Source organism: Esox lucius, chromosome 7 (assembly GCF_011004845.1).
Source record: "Esox lucius isolate fEsoLuc1 chromosome 7, fEsoLuc1.pri, whole genome shotgun sequence".
NCBI lineage: Eukaryota > Metazoa > Chordata > Actinopteri > Esociformes > Esocidae > Esox > Esox lucius.
The window spans coordinates 15759162-15773169 of NC_047575.1; the positions used below are offsets into that span (position 1 = coordinate 15759162).

Consider the following 14008-nt stretch of genomic DNA (forward strand, 5'->3'; position numbering starts at 1 on the left):
CAGTGTTTCAATACTGACCTTTTGAAAATATACACTCACCTAAAGGATTATTAGGAACACCATACTAATACTGTGTTTGACCCCCTTTCGCCTTCAGAACAGCCTTAATTCTACGTGGCATTGATTCAACAAGTTGCTGAAAGCATTCTTTAGAAATGTTGGCCCATATTGATAGGATAGCATCTTGCAGATGATGGAGATTTGTGGGATGCACATCCAGGGCACGAAGCTCCCGTTCCACCACATCCCAAAGATGCTCTATTGGGTTGAGATCTGGTGACTATGGGGGCCATTTCAGTACAGTGGACTCATTGTCATGTTCAAAAAACCAATTTGAAATGATTGGAGCTTTGTGACATGGTGCATTATCCTGCTGGAAGTAGCCATCAGAGGATGGGTACATGGTGGTCATAAAGGGATGGACATGGTCAGAAACAATGCTCAGGTAGGCCGTGGCATTTAAACGATGCCCAATTGGCACTAAGGGGCCTAAAGTGTGCCAAGAAAACATCCCCCACACCATTACACCACCACCACCAGCCTGCACAGTGGTAACAAAGGCATGATGGATCCATGTTCTCATTCTGTTTACGCCAAATTCTGACTCTACCATCTGAATGTCTCAACAGAAATCGAGACTCATCAGACCAGGCAACATTCTTCCTGTCTTCAACTGTCCAAATTTGGTGAGCTTGTGCAAATTGTAGCCTCTTTTTCCTATTTGTAGTGGAGATGAGTGGTACCCGGTGGGGTCTTCTGCTGTTGTAGCCCATCCGCCTCAAGGTTGTGTGTGTTGTGGCTTCACAAATGCTTTGCTGCATACCTCGGTTGTAACGAGTGGTTATTTCAGTCAAAGTTGCTCTTCTATCAGCTTGAATCAGCTGGCCCATTCTCCTCTGACCTCTAGCATTAACAAAGCATTTTCGCCCACAGGACTGCCGCATACTGGATGTTTTTCCCTTTTCACACCATTCTTTGTAAACCCTAGAAATGGTTGTGCGTGAAAATCCCAGTAACTGAGCAGATTGTGAAATACTCAGACCAACCCGTCTGGCACCAACAACCATGCCACGCTCAAAATTGCTTAAATCACCTTTTTTTCCCATTCTGACATTTAGTTTGGAGTTCAGGAGATTGTCTTGACCAGGACCACACCCCTAAATGCATTGAAACAACTGCCATGTGATTGGTTGATTAGATAATTGCATAAATGAGAAATTGAACAGGTGTTTCTAATAATCCTTTAGGTGAGTGTATTAGTACACTAAAAAACACTACCATATTTTTTAACCTGAATATTGAATATTGGAATGTTTTTGAAATGTGAAAGCAAGCTCTTTGTAGGACATCATTCATGAATTATTTCAAATAATAATGTAGTCCATTGGCATCACATTAATTGAATTAATGATACATAAACAAAAGTAAGTATATAAACCGAAAATCATCTTGGACACATGTAGAAGGAAAGAGTGAGAGAGATAGACCCTAATGGACAGAGATGTGAATAGACAGACAGAAAGAGAGAGAGAGAAAAAGAGAGAATGGAGAGGGAAATGACAGACAGAGAAAATCAAGGGCAAATGAGATGTGAGAGATATTGAAGAAAATTGCTACGAAAAGAACACAATAGGAGTGACAGGTTGGGGCAGTCAAGGGGAATAGAAATCAGATTATCCCAATGCCCAGAGGAACTGGCTAGTCATTGGGCAGTAGTGGGAGCAGTAAGAGCCGGCTACAGCCAGAGCACCACAGACTAACAACAAATCCCATTTAGATAGCAGCCAGCCATCACTCTCAAGCCTGTGGAAATAGGGGCTCGCCGAGGCACAAGGAAAAATAATGGAAACACCAAGAAAATCACCAGAGGTCAGCAGGGAACCGTCAGGGCCTACTACGCCTTTAGAGAGGATTGAATATATATATATATATATATATATATATATATATATATATATATATATATATATATATATATATATATATATATACACACACACAGTACCAGTCAAAAGTTTGGACACACCAACTAAATCAAGAGTATTTCTTTAGTTTGACTATTTCCCACATTGTAGAATAATAGTGAAGACATCAAAACTATTAAAAATCATATGGAATCATGTAGCAAACAAAAGTGTTAAACAGATGCAGTGACACTGCATGAAATGCAAATAAAAACTGAATGCAATGTGCAAATAATGTATTCCTATATTTAATTGAAAAGACTACAAAGACAACATATCAAATTTTGAACTGAGATATGATGCCAGCAACACATTTAAACAAAAGTTAGGATAGGAGCATGATGACCACTGTGTTGCATCACCTCTTCTTTTAACAATACTCCATAAGCATTTGGGAACTGAAAAGACCAACTGCTGTAGTTTTGAAAGTGAAATGTATTCTCATTCTTGATATAGGATTGCAGCTGCTCAACATTTTGGGGCCTCCTTTGTCACACTTTTCGTTTCATAATGTGCCAAATGTTTTCAATGGGTGACAGGCCTGGACTGCTGGCAGGCCAATTTAGCACCAAGACTCTTTTACTACGGACCCATGCTTTTGTAATATGTGAAAAATGTGGTTTGCATCATCTTGCTGAAATAAGCAAGGCCTTCCCTGAAAAATACATTGTCTGGATGGCAACATATGTTGCTCCAAAACCGGTATATATTGTTCAGCATAATTGGTGCCTTGCCATGTGCTCTAATGCACCCCCATACCATCACGGATGCTGACTTTTGAACTGTATGCTGATAACAAGCTGGATGGTCCCTCTCCTCTTTAGTCTGGAGGATGCAGCATCCATGAGTCCCAGAAATAATGTCTAATTTTGATTCATCAGACCACAGGACAGTTTTTCACTTCACCTCAGTCCATCTTAAAGTTGCTTGGGCCCAGTGAAGGCAGCAACGTTTCTGGATCTTGTTTATGTATGGTTTCTTCTTTGCATGGTTGAGTTTTAACTTGCGTTTGTGGATGCAGCGACATACTGTGTTCAACAGACAATGGTTTTCAGAAGTGTTTCTTTGTACAATTTCTATTGTATATAGGGCTTAAATGCTTTGCACATTGCATTCTGTTTTTCTTTACATTTTAGACAGCATCCAAACTTTTTTGGAATCAGGGTTGTAGAATTCAAGGCACACTCAACCAGCATGGCTTCCACAGCATCTCTGCAGTGATATACCATTCCATTTGGTTTGTGATTAGTGAGGTTATCATTTGTTTTCAACAGGGCAAAACACACCTCCAGGCTCTGCAAGGACTATTTGACCAAGGTCAATGGTTATGGTTTGGATGAGTTGGATCACAGCATGAAGGAAAAGCAGCCAAAAAGTGCTCAGTATATCTGGGAACTCCTTCAAGACTCTGGAAAATAATTCCAGGTGACTACCCTATGAAGTTGGTTAAGAGAATGGCATGAGTGTACAAAGCTGTCATCAAGGCAAAGGGTGGTCATCTAAAATGTATTTAACACTTTTGGTTACTACATGATTCCATCTGAAAAACGCGTCACCAACTGAGACAGTGAATCGCTTTTACCCTGTTTGGCAAATTGTTTAGATGCTACGCGAGCAGGTGCTTCCAACAATTACGTTGGCTAAGTTTTTAACATCTGCCTTTTAGAAGATTACCTTCCAACAAGAGGTTACATTTCAAATTACCATCATCAAGTGTCCCAGTGCTGGTTTGGCAGCTGGCTTGTCTATGAAATAATAACGTGACCCTGCCAGATGGATGCAGTTGTGTTGATCTGGAAGTGTCTTTTGCATTGATTTGTATTCATGACTGGGGCTTCCCAAGTTATTACATCCAGTGAATAGAATGGAATGCTTTTCATTTGGCTGTTTATTGAGTCATTCCCTAGCTGTCACGTCATTAGCGTCCATGACTGTTGTGGTTATGTTAGCACAGGTTCACCATTCCTCGGTCGGTGCACCGTGTGGATCTTGTATATTATCACATTATTCTGAGCTGGTAGGATAATGTAGTCCAAAGCACCGACCAGCGCAGTCCAAGTGAGCGAAGTTAAATGGTCTGTACTCCCACTCATCACTCCTCTGTGTGGCGTGCAGTGTTCATTTCCTTGCTCCGCTAAAAATCTTAGCTAGTCGACTATCTGAAAAAAAAAGTGCTCAACACGAGTAGGCTATGCCGTTGATTAGGCAAACAGTTTAAACGCTCTGTGCTCTAACCAAATTAGGAACGCTCCACTCCAGCTCCACTGAGTTCTTCCTCTGACTCAGGGCTGTTTGATTAATTTAGGCTGTCATGAAACAGCATTGATTCTCTTGCATTAGAGCTAGTTTGTATTTTAGGTGAATAAAGTCATTACTTATTCAGTTAGATACAATGTTTTACAGTATATATATTTTTTCACACAGAAGGCCTAGGTCCAATAGCCACAGTTCACTACTGCCAGAGGTAATGTCAGCAAGTTCTTTCCATACCAATACACCATTGACAAAAGAGGAAGTAGAAGAATGAAAAAAAAAAGCGAAGGAGAGATGCAAGGGGGAGGGGAGCCGGGTAGTCCTAAATACTAGGAGGAGCACTACTGGATAGCAGAGTGAGGAGTGGGAGATTAAATCAAACATGCTACATCCTTGTTTCATTTCCATTAAGTGTAATTGAGTGTACATTAAGTGGGTGACTCTCATTTCCCCCGCGTGGCTGTAGAAAGCATAACCATTACCATATGATTACACAGAACCAATAGCTGCCACTGCTGAAGTCACTGCCATACACAGACAACTGTGCTAGCCTTAGGCAATTATGTTAATTAACCTAATATATGTACATAGTGAAGTCTCTCCCTCTCTCTCTCTTGCTCTCCCTCCCTCCCTCCCTCCCTCTGTCTTATTTTCTTTCGTTCTCCAGTTCATTAGAACCAGGTAGACTTTGTAGATGTCATTACTGTTGCAGGCCTTGGAGCCTGCCTGAACATTTTAATATCTGATGCAATTATCAGGATTATCATCATTCGGTTCACAAGCATGACATTAGGGAGGAGAATGAAAGGTGTCTGTTTAAATGTGTGTGTGTGTGTGTGTGTTTGTTTCAGGGGGTGGGTTAAAAATTGGAATGAGGGTATGGGTGGGCTACATGCACTCTGTCACCATGGTAACAGGAGGTTTGGAGCCCAAATGCCTGCAGCTGGGTTCCTGAAATCACTCCAACAATAATTAGTCACCAAGGCCAACTGTAACCACTACAAAACACTGAATCAGAGAGGACACAGCATGTAGCCAGCCGACAGGATAAGTTGATCTGCCATTCATCCAGCCAGCAAAAGCAGACAACGTCGATGTTTGTTTAGCAAAGACATTGGAGGCCAGATATTTGGCATTGTCCGATCAGGTAGAGACAACTCAGCCAACCAGACCACACTATAGCCAACATACACAGCAGAATAGCATTGGAACCCCACCCCCCTCACTCACTGTCAGTGACCTCCAGCAGGGCCTTGGTGATGACGGAGCCTGCTATGTTGAGGGCCTGACAGCTGTAGTAGCCGGAGTCAGAGCGCTGGGCGTCCGCAATGGTCAGACTGCCGGTCTGCGACACAGAGAGGCGGCTGAAGGGCTGAGGGGGCTGGTAGGAGAAAAGCAGGCTCTGGAAAGAGAGAGGGGGGTGTTGACACTGGAATTACATATCTATGTGACTTAGAGTTGTCATTCTTCCAAAAAAAAACATATCACCAGAAAGACTGACAGTGTCTCTCTATAACAACACATATCACCAGACAGAGTGACAGTGTCTCTCTATAACAACACATATCACCAGACAGACTGACAGTGTCTCCTCTATAACAACACATATCACCAGACAGACTGACAGTGTCTCCTCTATAACAACACATATCACCAGACAGACTGACAGTGTCTCTCTATAACAACACATATCACCAGACAAATTGATGGTATCTCTCTATAACAACACATATCACTAGACAGATTGATGGTACCTCTCTATAACAACACATATCACCAGACAGAGTGACAGTGTCTCTCTATAACAACACATATCACCAGACAGAGTGACAGTGTCTCTCTATAACAACACATATCACCAGACAGACTGACAGTGTCTCTCTATAACAACACATATCACCAGACAGACTGACAGTGTCTCTCTATAACAACACATATCACCAGACAGACTGACAGTATCTCTCTATAACAACACATATCACTAGACAGATTGATGGTATCTCTCTATAACAACACATATCACCAGACAGACTGATAGTATCTCTCTATAACAGCACAAATAAACAGAATGGAAGGTATCTCACATTGCTGCCCTCTTTCTGCCAGAAGATAGCTGGCTGAGGGTTGCCAGTGGCCTCACACTGAAAGGTGACCGTTCTTCCCACTGCCACCACCTGGTTTCGAGGGCGCATGGCGAACGCTGGGGGCACTGTAGAGGGTAAACAGAACAAACTTTTGGAAAATGTTTGCAAATGTTAAAATAGGATAATCACATAAAAAGAATACATGAAATAGAACAAAATAATGATTGTGTTTACCTGGTTTCACTTTAATCATGTTTTTTAATCACCCACTTACTATCGGTTGCTAATGACAACTGATATGCAAATTTCTATTGGGAGGAGGTGCAGGTGGGATGAGAGCAGAACTGTGATGACTAGTGATGTCGTGCGGCTGTCAGTGTGGAGGAGGATGAGTGGCGGATGACAACTTACCAGTGAAGACTACAAGAGAAGAGACATAAACACAAGAACAGGACATGAATCATGAATAATGACAGACATGGCATGGGAAAAGACTAGCAGTCAATCATTAAACATTTTCAACAAACGCTTTGATGAGTAAACACATGAATGAGTCAATGCATGAGAACAGACAACAGTGTGATATGGTGCTCAGAAGCCCTGTTAGCGTGGCAGAGTTTCTGAGTTATTAATTGGGATTTTGAGTACTGGTGGTGGTGGTGGTGGTGGTGGGGGGGGGGGGGGGGGTAAGCTCGGTGTGTTTAATGAATGGGACCCCCCTGGGAGACTGCTTCAGTGTGCAGGACTAGACACCCCCACCCATCTACATTCCTCAAGCCAAGCAAAAGCACAAATGCAGTTATTGTGGAAAGATACACACACACACACACACACACACACACACACACGCTGCCTCAAATAATTCTCAAGGAAATGTTTGGTATTTGTCACTTAGACCGTAGTACAATAGACACATCCTTTCTTAATGAGACATTAAGACAGTCCAGAAGACATGGGACGTGGAAGACCCTAAAACAGGTCTGAAGAAAGGGAGGGCAGGCAGGCAGGCAGGGGGAAGGAAGGAAGACAAAGCTGTTGTTGGATTTCGGCTGTGCCCTTTGGACCCCCGAACCCTCCACCCCTGACACCAGTGTTTTCAGAGCGGGACTTGATGAATCTGTGACAGTGTACATCAAAGGAGCAGCGGTCCAACTCCCAGCATGCTGTGCGGTATGTGATAGAGGAAGTGGAGCATCTCTTCCTGGCCCCTGCCTGAGTGTGCTGAGCTCAGAACAGACCCCCGCTCATGGGACACAGGCTCAGCTACAGGCTCCCGCCATATTTCACCCACTGTAGCCAAGTGGAATAAATCCCTAGACTAACACCACGCACCTGGAGAATGGCCCGTTTCCTTCACTGCGTTTTTCCACCTAATATTTAGTACCTGTGATTTGTAAACTCTCCCTAACTTTTCTAATTGAATTTATGTGAAGTAATATGGCAAAATAATAAATCACAGGGAGCATAAATTAGTAAAACATTTATCTGGAAAATGTGAGCGCACACACACACACACACCGGGAACCAAACCCAACAAAGGTGGGAGTGTTGGAAGGGTTTGTCGTGGTGCTGATAGGTCCAGAGTGAAAGCCAAGGTGCTGACCCCTGACATGTAGCATGTGTTTTATGGGCCAGGCCGGGGCCAGAGTCATGAATTCCCCTGGCAGGTTAACGAGTTGACTGGACGGGTGCTGAGCCAACACATGAGCCCCTGTGTTAGGTCAGAACTGGCCAGCCAAAGGTGAGGGTGGAGAGGTGGACTACAAGAGTATGTTGGGAGTGTGTGTGTGTGTGTGTTTATGTGAGCGTCGCACATGCACGAGTGTGTCGTGGGCCCATATGTGCATACTGCAGTGTGTGTTCAGTAGAGGTGCGGGGACAAGGCATGGGCTGTTTCCCGTCCCAGTGCGACCCATTAGACCTGTTGACTCAAAGGTGTGAAAAGCCTTGAGAAGGAGTGTTGGCTTGAGTTACGAGGGTAGCCGGTCTAGCGGCCTGTTTGGACAGAGTTACGACCCCCTAGTGAACACATAAACCTGCGGGGGGCGGGGGGGCATGGCCTCTAGCCTCTAGTCCTCTCTGTGGCGGTACAGGAAGGCGTGCAGAGTGGAGGGGTCCAGGCTGAAGGCTTCATATATCCGTAAAGGCTGAGAGTCTTTACAACCTCTAAAGGAGCTAAAAGATACGGCTGGATGGGTGAATGACCAAGGGCCATTATGGTGCGTTCTGTGTTTGTAAGGGCTTGTTCCATTACGAGGGAGACCTTTCCAAAAAAAGAAAAGGGTGCACTGGTCTCTCATTTTTTTCTGGAGCTGTATCTTGGTTTGCGGTATCATTTCTATAGTGTTTGAATTTACACCAGCATGCTGGAGCCGTACCGTGCAAGACTGAGGCCGTCAAATGCGGGAGAATTGTGCACACTGCACAGAAACCTGATACAGTTCTGACACAATTGTATTAAAACTTGCAAAAACTTGCACATTTACATAGAAAGAAAAATATTGCTTCACATTCTTCCACACGCCTCGGGAAAATGTAGCGTAATGTAAACAAGCCCTAAGAAAGAGAGCATTAGGGCGGGGTGAGTAAACATGGATGCATTGCTGTAGTAAGAACAGAAAAGGAGAAAATGCAGGAATAAAATAAAACCGAGCCGCTACTTAAAAGGGTTATACAATGATTTGTTTGTTTGCACCAGTTAAATTGTGAGAAACAACCTCGGCATAACTGTTAAATTATGGAAAATAAACCCAAAGACCAAACAAAGCAAACAGCCCGGAGAAAACCAAGCGTGTACGAGCTTTGTGTTGGGAATGAAAGCAGCACGTAGTGAAGAGGCTTCCGGTGTGCTTTGATTCCCACTACTGATAATGTGGCCTGGCTGCACCAAGAATGACAGATGTAGAGGAAACTAGGCCTTTATCTAGGACACTAGACAGATTCTGTTACGGGCAGACACCAGAGACACCGTGGAGGTTTGTGTCAATTCTGTCAGTCAACTGTGTACCATAAGACCATGTGACAAGCACTAAGTACCTACTCTGGAATCCTGACTACAAGAACGATGTACAGTAGCGCAACCCCTAAAGAAACTAGGACACTAAGACGAAAGCTGCACACTGAAAATACAGTGATTGAAGGGGGGGGGTTCTAAAAAGTTACATTTTGTAAGATCAACGGCCCATGATGTTCTGTTCACAATCTCCTGATGTTGCTCTTCACTGCCTCTCTGTCATCTGAACCCTGAAGTATCTCCAGATGCGATCGTTTGTTTGTCAGACAGTGCTGTTGTTATGTCTCATTTCCTTCAAGGGAGATAAGATCTCCTCTCCACTCCTGTCCTCTCCCCCTCTCCCACTGCAGGTAGGTGACAGCAGGTATAAACGTGAACGGATAACAAAAAGTGAGAAAGAGAAAAATAGAAAAAAGCAGCTATCAACAGGACTCGGCAACACCCTTCTATCCAATTAAACCAATATGTACTCATCCGCATTCTGTTCCTCCTCCCCTTTGTTCAGACCCTAAATTAGACCTTGGCCTCCTGTTCCCCAGGTGGGCAGGTCTGGAGTAGACAGTACAAGGTGTAATTGGAACCATGTTATTCTCAGCGTGGGACCCAGGCTTGTCTTTAATTAAGCGCTGCTTCTGCTCCTCGTCTGTCTTCTCTATCTCTGTATGTGTGTGTGTCACTGGGCCACAGCGTGGCCTGCGAACAGTGTGTGTGTGTGTGTGTGTGTGTGTGTGTTTGTCCTCGGTTGGGTGTTACTGCTCATTTCCTGTCGTGACTCCCTGTGCAGTGGGAGGGTTGGGGCGGTCAGTGTGTCAGGGCATCCCTGCTCAGAAATGAACCCACGTGGCTCATCAGCACCTCCATTACAGCTCCTATTCAAAAGTGTTCCACTGATCCAGTTATGGACACAACATGGTAGCAGGTTGGGGAAGCAGGAGCCACTAGAGAGCTGACCGCTTTAGAACGGGTGAACCCAAGCCAACGGGAACCAGTAAATACAGATCAAAACGATTCCTTCAAGAAAGTGCTCAACCACGCTGAAAGGCAGGCCAGAGATCTGTAGTGTGATACTCTGTGGTGTGGCGAGACGTGGTTAGGTAACATATCCAACTGCTCTTCATCTTCTGACTTCCTCTTACGCTCCACATAAATGTGAGAGCAACAGCTGCGCCCCATCCACCCACCCCGCACTTTTGTGAAGTGTTCTGTGAAGTGCTCACGTCAAGCAACAGGCCGGGGTCGCCTGGGTGAGGGTTGAGGGAGGTTTTACTGACCGTGTACGGTCAGCGTAGCGGATGCCTCGGCCTTGCCCACCATGTTTTCGACAACGCACGTGTAGGAGCCCTCGTCTGCAGGCGTTACAAATCGCAGGCCCAGCGTATGGTCCTCCATTATCTCATATCTGTAGACACACACGCACGCACACGGACACGCACACACACAAACACACACGCACGCGCACGGACACGGGGCGAGGAAGGAGACAGAGAGACGGTTTGGGATGGTGTGTAATGCACAGGGTAATATCCTATTAATAGATAATAACCGTGATAGATGTGTGTCTGTGGTGTGCAGCGGTGCCGGGTCATCCGTCCGTTACCTCCCCAGGGGCAACTCGGCATCCTCCTTCCTCCAGCGGACCGTGGGGACTGGATCTCCCCGGGCCTCGCACTGGAACTCCACGCTCTCATCCGCCAGCACCATCACACTACTGGGCCTCTTCACAAACCCTGGGCGTTCTGGGGGATATCATCATCACCGTCATCATCATCATCATCATCACCGTCATCACCGTCGTCGTCATCATCATCATCACTGTAATCCTCACTGTCATCATTCTAGAATAATCACTGTTGTGCACATGGCTGTCAACAGCAAGCCTTAATCGGATACTTTAATTAACCAGTAAGTGACACCACTGAAAATAAGAAAATGGTGTCACATACTGGTTCAGGTTAAAGTTGGTATCCTATATTATCACACACTTTTAAAGTTTTAATGAAATCTTTCATCTCCCTAGCCAGGGAAAAGTCTAGTTAATACAAAACTATGAGATAAGTATCTAAAAATGAGGCCAGTACCACACCCCAGCCCGGTCCTTCACTGGATAACCAGTCCAAAAACATGCTTCAATTCACTTAAACACATTTTAATTTCACTCTTTCTACGAGCGACATGTGGCCTAAAATCAATAAGTCCTCCACAAACAGGGAGGGCTTCTAAAAACCAGGCCTATCACACACGCATTGGTCCCAAAGCACATCTTAACCAGATCTGTTTCTTCAATCAGCAGGATTATTCTATCAGCCTGAAATGTTTTTACTGGGCATTGTAAATGTGTGTGCCCTGGCGGCCCGCCCGGCTCTGACGATCCTCTGATAAGACGTCTCAGTCAGCTTTGATGGGAAGTGTTTTGAGAGGGGGTGTGTGGTGGACGGGGGCCCGGGCTGGGGTCAGTGGTCTGGCACACTCGGGGGTGGCGGGGCAGGAGGAGCCATTGAGTGGGGTTGCAACCTGGTTCCGCGACAGCTGGGGGGCAGCAGGGGTCACGCTGGAGCGACAGGGTCATCCTGAGTATGGGGTTCAGGCGACATGCCAGCACAGCTGCGAGGCTGGCCACTATTGTTAAGTAACCAGTTTCATTACTGGATTGTGAGCCAGGTAAAATAATAAAAAACGTAACCCAGGAGACGGGCAGGCCCTGACCCCTTTGACCTTCACTGACACAACTGGGACCGACTGGAAACTGAATGGGTCTGAGGGGACAGAGAGAGACACTCCACCACAGACAGACATTTACCTAGTACAGTCAGTTCAGCAATCTCGCTTTCCCTCTCCCCCACCATGTTGGTCCCCACACAGATGTATTTCCCAGCGTCACTCTTCCTGGCGTTGGTGATCATCAGCTTCCCTCCGCGGATCTGTCAGACAGACGGAATGGAAGTAAAATGTCATTTTCTCCCCCACAGGAATCACAGTTAACTGGACATACTGAATAATGTAGCATGTTACGGTCATGATGCTTTTCCCTGAAAAACATTTGCTGAGACAATCATGTGAGACAATAAGGTAAGCAGCTGCTGCGCAACCAGCCCAAGACACCGCCCTGTACCACACAACAGGACTGACAACACCCTGTACCACACAACAGGACTGACAACACCCTGTAACACAACAGGACTGACAACACCCTGTACCACACAACAGGACTGACAACACCCTGTACCACACAACAGGACTGACAACACCCTGTACCACACAACAGGACTGACAACACCCTGTACCACACAACAGGCCTTACACTGCTCTGTACCACACAATAGGACTGACACCGCCCTGTACCACACAACTGGACTGACACCACTCTGTACCACACAACAGGACTGACATAGCTCTGTACCACACAACAGGACTGAGCGCCAGAAGAGAGACAAGGTCGGGTGTAGGAAAACCTTTCTGTAGTGGCAGAGTGTAGCACAGAGTGGCGCTGGTTAGTGAGTTGCGATCAGGAGGCACTGGAGAGTTTCAGGGAGGAGAGGAGCATTGATGCCCTGGCAGCACCTTGGGGACAGCAGGTTGGAGCCAGCCAGGCCGTCCCAGTTAATCAACTCCCCGCCTGATTTACAGCAGCCCGGCCCATCCATCCGGCTCCACACGCTACCCCCTCCACATGCTCCTCACTCCTGCTCACCTCGTCAACCTCACAACATCCGTAAAATACCGAGAGGGGGAGGACCTGTCCTCACCTCCATCACACATTCTCCCAGGCAATAAACGTCCTCACGTGTTACACAGGAATCAGGGGGAAGAGAGATGAAGAGGATGGGAAGGGTGACCAGGGGGAGAGGGGGAGATGAGGGGAGAAGTGGGACAGGAAAGGGGGAGTGGGCGGAGCATGAAGACGATTTCAAAGGCTGCTCCGTGCCCCCCCCCCCGTGGTGGGCACCACTTTTGAAGTGTCATCGCATTACCCTGCATTTGATGGGGCCAAAGGTGCTGAGGAGAATGATACCTTCAGGGCGTGTGTATGTGCACGTACATAGAAGTATACGTGTGTGCATGTACGTTGAATTAACAGCACGTGACTCAGCTGCTAGTCTTGCATTACCATACCTTCAAAATAACCTCGTTGTCACGCCTCCCTTGAGGTCCAGGGAATTTTGTACTACCCAGCTGCAAGACTTTTATTGGATGTTCCATTTCAAGAACCATCCCCCACAAGGCGGTTGGTGTATTCACAGGTTTTAACCCCAAAGGTGCAATACTGCGAGAAGGTTTTTCAAAGTCAATGGGAGGAGTGAAAAAAATGTCCTTAGTTTATTTCCTCTAAATATAATTGCAAGCCAATGTCTGTAGATAAAACGATAACTAATACCACACATTTTATATATATTTCATTTATATTATACTGTGGCGATAGGTGTGAGATCTTATGCATGTGATGTGGTCTGTGTCTGTGATATAGTCTGTGTCTGTGTTCTGTGTCTGTGGTGTGTTCCGTGTCTGTGGTGTTGTCTATGGTATGTTTTGTGTCTGTGGTGTGATCTGTGGCTGCTGGTGTGTTTGTAGTCTTTGGTGTGGTCTGTGGTCTATGTCTGTGGTGTGGTTTGTGGTCTATGCCTGTGGTCTATGTCTGTGGTGCGGTCTGTCTGTGGTGCGGTCTGTAGTCTGTCATGTGGTCTGTGGTGTGGTCTGTA

The 14008-nt window shown here is 45.8% G+C and overlaps 1 protein-coding gene across 4 annotated transcripts in view; it reads right to left on the reverse strand.

Moving 5' to 3' along the window:
• LOC105010783 (roundabout homolog 1-like) overlaps positions 1-14008 on the reverse strand; it is a 160575-nt gene that overhangs the window by 13684 nt on the left and 132883 nt on the right. For 3 of the 4 annotated variants that reach the window (XM_010870380.5, XM_020048565.3, XM_010870382.5), the window contains 6 exons: positions 12112-12232; positions 10912-11050; positions 10586-10713; positions 6713-6721; positions 6302-6426; positions 5448-5619 (listed from right to left, as the gene is read on the reverse strand). In XM_010870380.5, the coding sequence (XP_010868682.1) occupies positions 5448-5619; positions 6302-6426; positions 6713-6721; positions 10586-10713; positions 10912-11050; positions 12112-12232 (694 nt within the window). The remainder of the gene's footprint in view (positions 1-5447; positions 5620-6301; positions 6427-6712; positions 6722-10585; positions 10714-10911; positions 11051-12111; positions 12233-14008) is intronic. The other variant, XM_020048566.3, reaches the window with a different exon arrangement.